The sequence below is a fragment of the Balaenoptera borealis genome (assembly GCF_965194805.1).
Source record: "Balaenoptera borealis genome assembly, chromosome: 3".
Taxonomy (NCBI): Eukaryota; Metazoa; Chordata; class Mammalia; order Artiodactyla; family Balaenopteridae; genus Balaenoptera; species Balaenoptera borealis.
Window position 1 is genome coordinate 120,215,141 of NC_138866.1, and position 16,183 is coordinate 120,231,323.

A 16,183-nucleotide genomic window follows, 5' to 3' on the forward strand; every position below is an offset into this window, starting at 1 on the left:
ATCAGGGCAGCCTGAGCAGACTAAGACACACTGTACCTCACTTTCTCTCTTTTCTTAACTGACTCACATCCTGTGTAGGCAAACAGATACAGGATGTTGTCTGCTCAAAACTGCCAGATGAAAACAACTGTTTGAATTTACACAGTATAGAAAAGAACCACAATAATCAACCAGCTGACCTAATTTGTGGGATCAGGCTCCCTACTATACTTAGCTGCTTTGTGAACAAGATAGCCTTCCAAATAGAAGAATTAAAGAGCACCTCGATTGGGCTTCCCTGGTGGTGCAGTGTTGAGAATCTGCCTACTGATGCAGGGGGCACGGGTTCGAGCCCTGGTCTGAGAAGATCCCACATGCCACAGAGCAACTGGGCCCGTGAGCCACAATTACTGAGCCTGCGCGTCTGGAGCCTGTTCTCCGCAACAAGAGAGGCCGCGATAGTGAGAGGCCCACGTACCACGATGAAGAGTGGCCCCCGCTTGCCGCAGCTGGGGGAAGCCCTCGCACAGAAACGGAGACCCAACACAGACAAAAATAAATAAATAAATAAATAAAATAAAATTAAAAAAAGATAGCATCATGTAATGGCAATTCTATAAATCTGGGTTTTTGTAAGTGATTTCAATGGAAGACCTGTCTCAAAAGAAATTAAGAAATAAAAGTCTGGAATAAATCTCTTCAAAACTCATTGCAAATAAAATCCTCTTAACCTACAACAGTAACATATTAAAGCTCAGAGTATCCTATAAAAAAAAAAAAAAAAAAAAAAAAAAAGAGCACCTCGATTCAGAAAGTATGGGGGGAGGTGCGCTGCAACTTTTTAAAAACCTTTTCTTCAACTCCAACCTGGGCCTCTTCCTGGGCCTCTTCCTGGCTTTTCCTTCTAGAAGCCACGTCACACCTGCTGCTGTTTCTGCCATGCCAGCTCTGGCCCCACTCATGACCAGGTTAACAGACTCAAAGCCCCTGAACCATGAGGGCCTGGACCAGGATTCGAAGGAAAGTCCTCAAAGATGATTGTCACCATTTCAGATTTGGTATGCCCCATCCAGAAGCTTCCAAAGGCATTTTTACTTGCTAATTAACTGCTTGTTTGTACACAGGCATTTTCATGCATCTAAGAAATCCCAGCTTCTGGGTGAAAATACACTTCCCTCTCGACACATGCTCGCTATTTGCCAATTCTGAAAAGTCTTGCCCCTATAATTTTATTTCTTTTCTCTAATTCTTGGCTAGAACTTCAGCTTCCAAGATGAGATAACAAGGGCCAGGTTTACCCTCCTGCCTGAAACAACAACAAAACAGATAAAATTTATGAAACAATGGTTTTCAAAACATTTAGGCACTGGGCAACAAAGGACAGTGATCCCTAACAAACAGAAAAAAACTGAGTAAGCCCTACAGATCCTGCTGCAATTTAGCCTGAAAGAGTTTCCAGATATACAAAATCTGAAGGAATTAATCACCAGCAGATCTGCACTACAGGAAATAGGAAATCCTTTAGGCAGAAGGAAAATGATACCAGATGGAAATACTGATGTAAACAAAGGAATGAAGAACGCCAGGAATGGTAACTCTGGATAAGTATATAAGATCTTTTTCTTATTATTTAAATGTCTTTAAAAGATAATTAACTGTTTGAAGAAAAATATTAACAGCATAGAATGAGATTTATAGCCTATCTAGAAGTAAATATATGGCAATAATAGTATAAAGACTGGAGGGGAGAAATGGAAGTACACTATTTTAAAGTTCTTACGTTCTATCTGGTGGTTTAATAATATCACTTGAAAGCAGACTGTGATAAACTAAAAATGTACATTATAAACCCTAAAGCAACCACTAAAGAAGACAAGTAGCAAGGTGTCAGATTTAAACCTATCTGATATAGCAACAATCATATTAAATGTAAATGGTCTAAACACCCCAAATAAAAGACAGAGAATGTCAAAGTGTATTAAAAAGCAAGCCCCAACTATATGCTGCCTACAAGAAACACATTTTAAATATAAAGACACAAATAGGTTAAAAGCAGAAGGATGGAAAAAGATATATCATAACACGATTCAAAGCTGGAATGGCTATTTTAATCAAAATAAATTACACAGCAAAGAATATTATGAAATTATTTTCTTTATCCCTGGTAATGATAAAAGGGTCAATTTGTGGAGGGATGTAACAATTCTAAAGAGTTATGCATCTAATAACACCTTAAAAATACATGAAGCAAAAAGTTACAGAACTGCAAGGGAAATAGACAAGTCCATAAGTATAGCTGAAGATGTCAATACCCCTCTCTCAATAGTATTAGATAAATCAAGTGGACTGAAAATCATTAAGAATATAGAAGACTTGAACAACATTATCAACCAACTTGGCCTAACTGACATTTATATATAGAACACTCCACTCCAAAACAGAAAAATATGTACTTTTCAAGTGTACATTGAACTTCACCAAGATAGACTATATTCTAGGTCATAAAAAAGTCTCAATAAATTTAATAGGAATCAGAGAAGCACATTCTCTGATCACAATGGAATTAAAATAGAAATCAATAACAGAAAGATATCTGGAAACCCTCCCAATATTTAGAAACTAAATAACACACTTCTAAGTAGTCCATAGACAGTCCATTAAATACCTCATCTCAAGAAATCAAAGGGAAATCAGAAAGCATTTGAACTGAATGAAAATAAAAACAAAAAGTATCAAAATCTGTGGGATACAGCTAAAACAGTACTTAAGGGGAAGTTTATAGCACTAAACACCCTGTACCAGAAAACAAAGGTCTCAAATCTGTGACCTCAGCTACTACCTTAATAAACCAGAAAAAGAAAGTTAAATTCAAAGCAAACAGAAACCAATGAAATAGAAAAGAGAAAAATACAGGAAAAAAAAAAATCAGTAGAACTGAAAGCTCATTGTTTATTGAAAAGATCAATAAAATTGATAAACCTATAGCCAAACTTATCAAGGAAAAGAAAAAATGAAAAAGACATAAATTACCAGTATCAGGAAAGAGAGAGAACATCACTACAGATTCTACAGATCTTAAAGGAATAAGGGAACATTATGACTAACTTTATGCCAATAAATTCAACAACTTAGATGAAATGGACAAATTTCTTGAAAGGTAAAACTACCAAAGCTCACTCAAGAAATAAAAAATCAGAATTTCTCTTTATCTATTAAATCGAAATTGTTAAAAACCTTCCCGTATCAAAAACTTCAGGCCTAGAGGGCTTCACTGGTGAACTCTACAAACATGTAAGGAGGATGTGATACCAATTCTACACAAACTCTTTTTTAAAAAAATTGAAATACTTCCCGATTCATTCTATAAGGTCAGTATTACTCTGATACTAAAACCAGACAGATATACAAGAAGAGAAAAATACAGACCAATATCCCTCAGGGAAATTGATATAAAAATTTTAAACAAAATTTTAGTAAATTGAATCCAACAATATATAAAAAGGGTAATACATCAGAAGCAAGTGAGGTTTATTCTGGGGATACATGGTTGGTTTAACATTTGAAAATCAATGTAATAACCATATACCAAAGTAAAAAACAAAAACCACACGATCGTCTCAAAAGATGCAGAAGCAGCATTTGACAAGATCCAACATCTACTTCTAATTCTTGGCTACATTCCAAAATATATTCCATAAAGACACTGCTCTCTTCTGCAATCTGGCTTCTATTTCACCATTCCACTGAATTTACCTTTACTATATTCACCAGGGTCTATTTCTGAGACAACATAGCTTGGCTGTAAAGAGCATGGACGCTGGAGCTGGACTACTTGGGTTCAAATCCCAGCTCTACTCCTTACTAGGTATGTGACCTTGAACAGTTTTAACTTCTCCATGCCTCATTTTTTCTATCTACAAAATGGGGATAATAATAGACTTCCCTTATGGGGCACTGTGAGGATCAAATGAGTTAATTTAATGTAAAGCACTTAAGACAGTGCCTGGCATACAGTAAGAACTACGCAAGTGTTAACGATTATTATTGCCTTTGGAAAATATCTAATCCTTAATCTGCGGTCGTTCTCAGATGATCACTTGGTCCATGTCGAGAAGCATTTCAGCAAGTTAAATTGAATCTCTCTGAGAGAGCAGTATAGGGTGGTGAGGTCATGGCAGAGCCTGAGTGTTTGTATCCTGGCTCCATCATTTACTAGCTAGGTAAGCCTACGCACATTACTTAATCTCTTACATTACTTAACGTCTCTGGATCGCCTATCTTTTAAACAGTGATACCTTAACTTCATCAGATTGTTGTGAGGACTGAGTAAGAGATATCCCTTTTCTTTCCTCAATCTTTTACCAAGGCCAGACTTTTTTTTTTTTCTTTTTTTTAAATTAATTTTATTTTTGGCTGTGTTGGGTCTTCGTTTCTGTGCCAGGGCTTTCTCTAGTTGCGGCAAGCGGGGGCCACTCTTCATCGTGGTGCGCAGGCCTCTCACTATCGCAGCCTCTCTTGCTGCGGAGCACAGGCTCCAGACGCGCAGGCTCAGTAATTGTGGCGCACAGGCTCAGTTGCTCCGCGGCACGTGGGATCTTCCCAGACCAGGGCTCGAACCCGTGTCCCCTGCATTGGCAGGCAGACTCTCAACCACTGCGCCACCAGGGAAGCCCTTTTTTCTTTTTTTAAAAATCAGAATGCTTTCCAGTCGGGCTGGTCTCAGGCCCAGCTTCTCCAGAGACCAACAGCAAATACTGGTCCCAGACGAGGGCAATATTGAAAGGTCAATCTAACCCAGGACTTCCCGGGCCAGAATTACTTCTCAGGGTCAAGAGAGCGGCCTTTTATGGACCCATACAAATGCCCAGGATTCTGATGGAAAGGGCCTGGGTTCTCTCTAATTAGTTTATGACTGATCTTTTCTTCTCTGGTAATACTTCTGAAAGTCAGCCCTGTAATTTCTAATTTTCTCTGTTTGGGAGTTAATTACTATCTATAAAGATAATGACTATTTAAAAAAAAATTTCCCACACCCTAATATTTTATGAAAACTTTAATTCTTACTAAAATGTGAATGTTCACACTTCAATATGCTCTCCACATCTAAGCACATCCATCCCTCGGTGTACAGTGTGGCTCCATATGAATTTTTTCCCCTCAAACTGTTGAACATTTATCTGAATTTTTGGGCCCATCTCTGGGCTTCTGATTCTGTGCCCCTGAGAACTGTTTATGGTTTCCTTTCTCTGTCGTCAGTAGCCACGTCTATTCTGCACTTCTCAAGTTCACTTACTCTAGAATCATCTTTGTTAAACCTATCTTCTTTGTCCCCATATACGATCTAGCATCAAGTGATCCCATTTTAGTAGGCTTTAGATAGGCTTCTCCTCTTCTGGCTACCCTATCCAAACCTCAATCATTTTACAGCAAGACAGCAGCAATAACCTCCTTGCTGTCTTTCCCCCTCAGACCTATTCCACTTGTAGCAAAAGAACTTCTTACTCAGATGTTATTTTGAACATAGCAGTAATTTTTAATTCTACTTAAACCAAATGGCTTAAGACTTGAAGACATGTCCCTACTGACCCCCATCTAGTGGCCTTCATTTTTCAACACTCTGGATCCAGGCTCACAGAACAGCCAATTAAGTCTTCTCTCATCACTGTACAATTCCCAGCCTCAGGCACTGACTCCAGAGCCCATGTGCTCTTAACCATTACATGATAAGGTACTCAAGAACATGGACTCTGGGGTCCTAGGTTAGAACTGTTCTATTTCTTTTCTTTCTTTTTTAAAATATTAATTAATTAATTTATTTTTGGCTGCATTGGGTCTTTGTTGCTGCACGCGGGCTCTCTCTAGTTGTGGCGAGCGGGGGCTACTCTTCGTTGCGGTGTGCGGGCTTCTCATCATGGTGGCTTCTGTTGTTGCGGAGCACAGGCTCTAGGCGTGTGGGCTTCACTAGTTGTGGCATGCGGGCTCAGTAGTTGTGGCGCACGGGCTTAGCTGCTCCGTGGCATGTGGGATCTTCCCAGACCAGGGATTGAACCCATGTCCCCTGCATTGGCAGGCGGATTCTTAACCACTGCGCCACCAGGGAAGTCCCTGTTCTATTTCTTATTAGCTATGAACTTCCCTATGCCTCAAGCTTCATGTGGAAAGCAAGACAATAGCAGTACCAGCACGAGTACCAACTAGCCTTACAGGTTGTTGCAGGGATTAAATGAGGTAATCCACATCAAACACTAGAAACAACGTCAGGCACACAGTAAGCACTCAGAAAGCATTAGCTACCACTCCTCTCCTTCCACTAGTATATTCCTAACAAGAGCCCCAGGGTCTGGCACAAGTTGAATCAAGGAACAGACAGAGACTCATTCTTACTCCTAAAATTACTTAAACACTAGTGAAGGACACAGGTTTTAATCTGGGAATTTGACTTACCTTTAAATCTGCGTTGGCTGCAAATTTCTGTCCAATTAAAGCTGCATTTCCTCCTACGTAGTGCTATAAGACAGTTCAAGGTTATTAGACAGTATTTTAGCATAACTATGTTACCCAAGCTTAATAATGTTTTGATTTATTGAATTAATTTACAGTCCATTTTTTTCCAAAAAAAAATTCATGGTGACTTTGTAAGTACACACAGATGAGGTTAATAAAAACATTAAGCCCATAGGTTAATAGACAATGAGTTATAAGGAAAGGTGGAAAAAACAAATTGCTACGCCTGGAAATTAGTATAATTGCCTTAACTGTAGATCAAATTTGGCCTTGAGCTTCCAGGCAACTGGAACAGATAAGGAAACAAAAGGAAATATGACAAGCATGGATAGAGCTTATCTTCAGCACTGCAACCCTTCTAAAATGAGTATATGACTATGACAGTCTCCTCCTGAAAATCAATCAATAAATACTACAGTGAACTAAAATCCAACTCAATTTTTTTTAATCAAAGCATAGTTGATATATAATATTATTTAAATTACAAGTGTACAATATAGTGGTTCACAATTTTTGGAAGTTATACCCCATTTATAGTTATTATAAAATATTTTCTAGGGCTTCCCTGGTGGCGCAGTGGTTGAGAATCTGCCTGCCAATGCAGGGGACACGGGTTCGAGCTCTGGTCTGGGAGGATCCCACATGCCGCGGAGCAGCTGGGCCCGTGAGCCACAATTTCTGAGCCTGCGCGTCTGGAGCCTGTGCTCCGCAACAAGAGAGGCCGCGATAGTGAGAGGCCCGCGCATTGCGATGAAGGGTGGCCCCCGCTTGCCACAACTAGAGAAAGCCCTTGCACAGAAACGAAGACCCAACACAGCCATAAAAATAAATAAAATAAAATAAAATAAAATAAAATAAAATAAAATAAAGAGAAATAAGACATCCATCATTGGAAGCCTAGCAAATATACCCTATCCTAAGGATCCTGTTACAACGCTTAGCAACTTTGTGGCTTTCAATATCCCAACTTTAGAAAAAAAAAAAAAAAAATTTCTATATTCCCCATGTTGTACAATATATCCTTGCAGCTTATTTTATACCTAATAGTTTGTACCTATTAATCCCTTACCCCTTTACTGCCCCTTCCCCATTTCCCTCTCCCCACTGGTAACCACTAGTTTGTTGTCTTTATCTGTGAGTCTGTTTTTTTTGTTATATTCACTAGTTTGTTGTATTTTTTGATTCCACATATAAGTGATATCATACAGTATTTGTCTTTCTCTGTCTGACTTTATTTCATTTAGCATAATACCCTCCAAGTCCATTCATGTTTCTGCAAATAGCAAAACTGCATTCTTTTTTATGGCTGAGTAATATTCCATCTCTCTCACACTCACACACACACTATATCTTCATCTGTTCATCTACTGATGGACACTAAGGTTGCTTCCTTATCTTGGCCATTGTAAATAATGCTGCTATGAACATTGGGGTGCATGTGTCTTTCCGAATCAGTTTTAAAATCCAACTCTTAAGTGAGACACACACGCCTTTCTTTATCTGTCCCCTGCTTTCCTTTCTACTTGCATCTCCCGCCCTCCCTTCCGTACCATGCCTGCAGCTCTCCAAGTCTGCCTTCCTCCCTGTCTCTGTGCCTTTGGCACATGTTGCTTTCTTTGACTAGGATGCCTCCCCATTCTCATTCATTGGTAAGTCCCTGATCACTTTTCAAGTATCAGCTGCAGCATCACCTCTTCTGCAATACCTTGTCTCCCTTTTCCCATGGCCACCTCCGCCTCCACAACCCCCCTTCCAGACAGGATTACAGATCCCTTGCTACTCGCCACTCCTATACTCAGAACAAACCTCCATTACAGCCCTTGTCCGCTTGGGCTAATGTCATCTGGGGACATGTCTAGCTCTTTCAGGGCAAGGACTGTCTTCTTCTACAATAAGTGCTCAGTAAACGTTTGTTGCTAGATTTTGAGAAAGGAAGAAACACACTGATGCATCAGGAAACATAAGAGCTTTCCTGGGAGTAAATTCTAAAGGTAACAGACTCTAATAGAGGACAATGTTTTCTCCTAAAACACCACACCTCTCAGCTGAGGACCTAGAGCAGGAGAGCAGATAATTCAAGGCTAGTATTCCATTGTGCCGAGGACGGATTCGTGTGTTTTGGAAACCTGACAAGTAGGAGATACAGCGGATGCTCTATTATGGAAGTTGAGAAACCTCATCCACAGCCTTGCCTGGGAGGAATGCTACCACCTCACCTTCCTAGCCCCCAGTCCCACGCAGAGGCACAGAATAAGTAACTCAACTCTGCGTGCTAGACATCACTTTCAGCCCAACCAAGGTTTGTGGTGACCGATCACTGGATTCAGGTGGGACAGTAATGGCTTACTATAGATAAATTTAAAACTTTCTGTGATATACAGGCTGAAATTTGGCCTTTTAACATGTTAACCTTAATTTTTTATTTACTATGGTGGCTAGAAGAATTTACTAAAAATCTTGGGTGAAACATTAAGATTCCATGAAGTGGATTTTAGAGTTTTCATGTAATAGTTATCATTAACTGCTGTTTATCAGTCAATCTGCCTTATAGTTTAAGGGAGTTTGACAAGGCACCAAATGAAGTGTCACACTAGTGGAAGATAAATAACACATTTTAGGTTTTACAATGTTAAGAAATAATTTAGATGATGTAAAAGCTAGATAAAATTTCTGTAGAAAAAAATGTTTGCATTATGAAACAAAAGGCAGAAGAAACTAGAATAGAAAGCAAATTGGTGGTTTAAATACTACAATCTCAAAGACTTTTAAGCAGTAGACTTGCCATCTTTTTAGAACTATCAATATTCTTTCATAAAAGAATCTCGGGAGTTCCCTGGTGGTCTAGTGGTGAGGATTCGGTTGGGGAACACTGAGATCCCCCAAGCTGCACTGTGCAGACAGAAAGGGGAAAAAAAAAAAAAAGAGCAGACTCTCACTACCAAACTCAGCTGTCAAATTGATTGTAACTGAAGTTTTAATAGCTTGCTGTTTTCTTTAGAAACTCAGCTGGGTAATGCCCATGCCCATTTCTAATGTTCAAATGGGTGGCTTTAAAGGGAAAAAAAACTTTAAAATCTTAATAGTTATCAAAATAAGTGGTCATAAAGAATGGTCTATGAAAGGTACAAATCAAAAATGGCATTAAGAGCTCCCCCTGTGAGAAGTACACCCAGACTGGGGTGATGGGCCAAAGGAAGATTTTAGGTAAGAAAATTTGGGCTTGAGATGCGGTGGGGTGGAGAGATGCTTAAACAAACAACCAACCAAAACTTGCCGGTAAGAGGTGTGAGGGCAGGTGTAGCAGCAGGTGTGCGAGCCTTGAGGAAGTGTCTGGACCATGCAGGCCCCAGGGCTTTGTTTATGATCACCAGGTGGGCTTGGGGAGCTCTAAGTTCTATCTCTGAGAGGCTCTACCCTGTAGAACAATGGCTCTCAGAACAAGGTGTTCAGAACCACAGCATCAACACAACTAGGAAACTAGCTGGAAGGGTAAATTCTTGGGTCCACCCCACAGACACTGAATCAGAACTCTGGAAGTGCGGCCCAGGAATCTGTGTTTCAATATCCCTCCAAGTGATTCTGATGCACACTCAGGTCGGAGAGCCACTGAACTAGGCCAGTGGTTCTCAACCAGGGTGATTTTGCATCCCTCCTCTCCCTGACCCTGGAAACATTTGACCATGTCAGGAGACATTTTTAACTGTCACAACTGGGGAAGAGGAGGAGTGAGACTGTCATCTACTGGGTGGAGGCCAGAGATGCTGCTGAACACCTTACAATGTGCAGGACAAACCCCACAAGGGAGAATTCTCTAACCCTAAACGTCAACAGTGCTGAGGATGAGAAAACTTGCTCTGGACCAGCAGAGCAGAGGTAAGGACCCAGCTCCCTCGTTCCCAGGCAAAGGCTAGAACTCTTTCTCTGTGGGTTTGGCCTTGTTTTGCTTAGGAAGGACTCAGCCATATTAAGATTACTGCAAGTTATCAACCAAGCGACACCCAGACAAGTTTGGAGTAGATATCTTTCCTACCTTAAACCTGAATAACACGAAAAAAGAGCAATTTAATGGATAACCCAGAACCAAAATTTCAGTAAATATGCTTCATAAACGCTGGCTGAATTGAACTGACTAGAAACAGCAGAGTTAAAGGAAGGTCAGATACAGTTTTCAAAAAAGAGAAAAACATTGTAGAACTGGATTCCTAACAATTACCCTCTTAGGGCAAACTGGAGAAAAAAGTTGCTTGGTTGCTTTTAGAAACCACACAAACAAGGTGTCTTTCCCCACCCTAACTTAATTTACCACTGGCAAACAGACCTGGGCTCCTGGGAACTCTGATGCAATCTGGGCGATGTTATGGAAAGTTTCCTTATCACTGAAGAAGCGTTCAGCAGCTGCTCCCTTCCCCATGAAGTGAACGAAGGCTTCTTCTAGATCATTCCTCGAACGCAGCTCAGTGTGATCTTTCCCATTCCCAGGATTCAGGCCAAGTGCCTGCAAGAGCTTCACCCCTGACAGCACTACATCCACACATGCATTGACTCTGGAAGGAAGGAAGAAAGAGACAGTGTGTAAGAAACAGAAGCACTGGGGCAACTACTTTGCATTTAACAACAGGGAAATGTTTCAGAGGCCTGTATTCAAACAAAAAAACAGATGAAGTGGATTTGAAACCTGAATTGGAAAGTAAATAGCATATGGCAGAAGGAGGATTACTTTATCTGGATGTATGTCTTAGGATCAGAACACAGGACTCTTGGCAACAGTTTGGCAAACTTTTACACTAGTTACAAAGAGAGAAGACAGGTGCTCAGCATTTCAGAACAAAGTATCATGATAACACAAATTTAGCATTTTTGAGAAAATGGTGGCAGAACCAAACTGTCTGGATTCACCTTGGCTGTGTGATGTGGGCAAGTCACTTTTAATTTCTCTTTGTCTCAGTTTCCTCATCTATAAAATGGTGTAATATGAGTATTTAACTCATAGAGCTGTTGTGAAGATTAAGTTAATAAATGCTTAGGAACACTGCTTGCTGCAGAGTAAGCAAAATAAAAGTTTTGGTCAAAATCCACCTTCCCCCGAAAGATATATTAGGATGGTGGTAAAATACACTAAATACCTAAATGTCTAAATACTCCCAGTTGAAATTCTTAGAGCTGAGTGGTGCCTTAAAGACTGAAGTGCACCTGCAGCCTGTAACAAATCATCACTTGGCAGGTGTTCACTGGACCCACCCATGAACTTTAAAGGCTGATAAGAAGCCAGTGCGACATCACTTGGTTGGTGCTACAGAAATTATAAAGTACATATAAGGCTATCTGGCATGGCCCCTCCTATGTGTGCATGGAAAAGTTCTGGCTTACATTTTCAGTGTTTCTTTGCTAAAAGTCATCCCTTAAAAGAGAAGTTCCAGGGCTTCCCTGGTGGCGCAGTGGTTGAGAAACTGCCTGCTAATGCAGGGGACACGGGTTCGAGCCCTGGTCTGGGAGGATCCCACATGCCGCGGAGCAGCTGGGCCCGTATGCCACAGCTTCTGAGCCTGCGCGTCTGGAGCCTGTGCTCCGCAGCAAGAGAGGCCACGATAGTGAGAGGCCCGCCCACCGCGATGAAGAGTGGCCCCCACTTGCCGCAACTAGAGGAAGCCCTCGCACAGAAACGAAGACCCAACACCACCAAAAATAAATAAATAAATAAATAAATAAATTTAAAATATTTAAAAAAAAAAAAAAAAGAGAAGTTCCAAACACTTTGGGTAGCTAAATGAGGTCTTCCTGCCCCACCACAGGCACCTTTATTCCTGCCTCTGCCATCCCTGCCAGTGGGGTTGGATGACCAACTGAAACAGCTTCTGGTGACAAGGCTGTGCTTCCAGGTTAATTCCGAGTAGCTTTGAAACCAGAAGGTAAACTCATCACTAAAGAAGGCCCGATGGATTGGATTTTAGTGTATAATATATAACTACAGTGTTTCCCTTCCAGTCTCCTTTAAAAATCTGTTGATCAAATCATTAATGGTGGCCAACTCTAAGATGAGGAACGAGATGGTGGTAAGGGAGAGGAATTTTCTTTTTCATCAGATATATTTCTAATTTTTACAAGCATACATTACTCTTAGAACCTAATAACAATTTTTAAAAGGTTCTCACGTGGGCTAGATATTATTTACATCACTCAAGGAAGGTTTACAAGGGCAAGGAAGAAACACATCCGTCCTCACGACGCAAAACTGATTGCATACTCATCATAAAGATTCTTTTATTAATTCTTCCCCTATGAATCCCATGTTTTTGAAAAGGTTTTTGCCTACCGCACAGCATTTAAATACTCAAATGTTTTTATTCCTTTAAAGTCAAACACACATATAATTACTCTGTTCAACTGGAAAAGCATAATCTAAAAGTGAGTATACTTTTCAGCACATAAAACACATTGACATGCATGTGGCAGGTTCTTAATGATACATTTAAAACATAATCCTTTCACTGCCTCACATAATAATGAACCAACACACCTTGTAAACTGGTCTCAACCCCACCTCACACGAAGTGTCCTTTATTTCTACTGGATGCAATGTTAGATGTCTGAAGGGTAGAATCTTAACAGGAATATAGGCATCCCTGGCTCTCAGACTCCAATAGGCTCCCAACGTTCAGACAGTGAGAGTTTGGATAGCGTGAGACACCCATTCCCACCAAGCAGTCCTACCTAGAAAATGTATCCAAATGGATTTGGGTCCTGAGTCTGGACAGCAAAAGTTCAGATACTGAGGGATATGCCCATATTTGGAAATAACGACTTCAAAATCAACTTCAATAAACACATCACCTCCGTACCTAGTTGTGCTGAGACTTTAAATAGAGTTTGATTCTTTAAAGGTGAGAATGGAGGAAGCTGCACTTACAGGAAAACAAAACTGAAAGGAACAATGTTCAGCACATTTTGCAGCACAACACAAAACCCAACTGAACAAATTTTGAGTTAAAACAATGTAACTATCATAGGAACATTTTCTATCCCCCACCTAATCATGTCATGAATACTAAAGGAAAGAATCTTAGAGAGGAAAAAATTTACTTGGTAGCTTTTTAAAGTAAAAAAATCACTGAACACTACTATGTGCCAGATAGTAAACAGAGTACGTTTAGGTGTGCTTTCTAGTTATATTTTATAATACTTAACCAGAACAAGAATCTTTCTCTGCACTTCAACAGCATACTAAAATGTAAACAAGCACGTTACCTAAGGTGCTTTCTTATCGGGGAAAATTAAAGGGCGGGGGGGAGGTAAAAAAAACCAGAAGACAAAATTATGCTCATTTGACACTTAGGCAGAATTTCACAGCTCAATAAGAAATGTATAAAAGATTACAATCTGAGTTTTGAGAAAACACAGACACAGATGAAACAACTGGAAGATAAAGTGAGGCAACAGATGCTGAATGCCTGAACAAGTGGCTGTGCTAGCAGAGAGGATGCTGGGAGCCAGGGCTGCCAGGCATAGTATCAGAGACTTGGGGGTGGGGTGGGAATGAGGGACAGTTTCTTCTGGATCATAAATTCCTTAAAGACAAGGATGGTGGTCCTTACCACCTCTCTTCTGTTTTACTGTCTGTAAATCGTTTCCTAAGGTTCTTTCTAGCTTTCACACTCTACCTGAGATATTATGAGAGTTAATCATAATCGCTCTAAGATACAGAACCGTAGAGAAGAGAAATTCAAGACGCAGGAACAGTGGTCCTTGGGCCACACCCTGGATGGTGCTCTGGACAGAGAAAGAAGGCAGGCATTTTCAGACAGACCACGCCAATCCGCAAAACGTTCTAAGATAGGGAAGTAGTCATCACTGCTTGCAGCTGAGAAAAGTGAGGCTGGGGGTCAACTAACATTCCAAAGGCCATGACTGGAGAAGCCTAAATTCAAACCCAGATTTATCTGATACTGAAACCCACAGGGAGCGTACACAAGCAAAGATGTAGGTAGACAAAGGGATTAACCTTGTGTCTGGACACAACAGGAATGCTGATCCAGTTAGGAGAGTTTCAACAGGGGAGAAGAGCTAGACAGGTTTCAAAGGTCAGGGTGAAGCCAGGAAAGGGAGAGTGAATGCTAGGATGAGGGGTTCATCATTCACCCAATGAACCTTAGGACCAGGGCCCGATTCTGAAGCAGGGGAGGGAGCACATGCTTTATAAAGATGTGGCAGTGGGCTCGCCATTGACCATCTTCTTGAAACCTCTCCTATCATTTATTTCCCTGGTCCCTTCCCACCTGCCCCTTACATGGATGGCAGGGCCTCCCCGAATCCCACCCTTGCCATTTACCTTCCCTTCTTTCTCTTCCTGGGTGATGTGGTCCAGTCTCTGGCCCCAGCCTAAGTGCTGGAGTCTCCAAGGTCTGCAACCCTGCTCCTCAACTACAGCCTCTGGCTGTCAGCAGCTGAGGGCCCAGGTTCCTCTAAAATTCCACAGGAATGTACATTTCCCCTCCTCTGAAATCAAAATGGTTACCTTCCACCACAAACTTGTTCCTTTTTCTTAATCTCTTCGTGGCAACAACGTGGCACGAATGTGGAGCCAGGAATGGGTTTAGGCTGCACCTCGGGCATTTGACAGTTGTGTGATCCTGGGCAAATCAGTATTTCCAAGCCCCAGTTTACTCCCTGTGAAAGCTGGATGACAATCTCTGTATCTGCCTGCATAAGGTTGTTGTAAGATCCCCAGTATTAAGATCCTGTCATTTTTGATGTCTCTATTTACTGTACAACACCCAAACTCTTCTCAAATCTCACCTGTTGAAAACCATTGCCAAACAAGAAAAAGCTCTATGGACTCTTAACTAGCGTCAGAGTCTCAAGACTTTCCTTTCTATGAGTCATATCAAATTGTGTGTCTTGACTGAGTATGTGAAAGAGAGTGAATATGTGTGTGTGTGTGTTTGTGTGTGTGTGTATTCTCCTGAAAGATCAAACTACAACACACACACACCTGCCAAATGAGATTCTGGTACCAGTACTGCACCCACCTACTCCTTGTACATTCCCATCTTTAGGCTGAAAATCTGGGTAATGAGAAATGCTGGTAACAATGGATGTCTGTTACCCACAAAAATAGCGTGAAGCAGTCAAATAGGTTACAACCACAGCTCAAATTCACATTCCACTGGTTAGTCTCTGCAAAGAACTTAGCATCATTTACCTGCTTATAAGCCTTTATGGCTTTCCCATCACCTACCCTGATACAAAAGGCTCCTTTCAGCATCATCGCTTGACATCCTTCTACCATAAGGTCCTTGCCCTAAATACAGGGCCAACTTGCTGTTCACAAACAAGCCAAATACCTTTTCACATTTGGTCCTCTCTGCCTAGGTGGGCTTATTCTCCCATCTTTTTGTGGAGAAATTCCATTTTTTCTCCAGGGCCTGGCCCTTGCAAGTCACTGTAACAGAATACGTTTTCCAAGATGGCCACAAGATGTCCCATCCAACATGTTCTTTTTACAATGTGACGCTCACATTCCCCCCATCCAGGTGTGTTCTATGTCCCCTCCCCTTAAAACCATTTGGACCTGAGACTATGATAGAAGCAACACTATGTGCTTCTAAGATTAGGTCACAAAAGGCATTAATGCTTCTGCCTGGTCCTCTTGGGGAACTCCCTCCCCTAACCCAGTCACCCTGCTGTGAAAAAGCTAAACAGCTAA

The 16,183-nt window shown here is 41.0% G+C and overlaps 1 protein-coding gene across 6 annotated transcripts in view; it reads right to left on the minus strand.

Moving 5' to 3' along the window:
* The window catches only part of ADPGK (ADP dependent glucokinase), a 28,857-nt gene that overhangs the window by 10,371 nt on the left and 2,303 nt on the right, over window positions 1-16,183 (minus strand). For 5 of the 6 annotated variants that reach the window (XM_082383593.1, XM_082383592.1, XM_082383590.1 and 2 more), the window contains exons 2-3: window positions 10,802-11,027; window positions 6,424-6,486 (exon numbers count right to left, since the gene is read on the minus strand). In XM_082383593.1, coding sequence (XP_082239719.1) covers window positions 6,424-6,486; window positions 10,802-11,027 — 289 coding nt within the window. The remainder of the gene's footprint in view (window positions 1-6,423; window positions 6,487-10,801; window positions 11,028-16,183) is intronic. The other variant, XM_082383591.1, reaches the window with a different exon arrangement.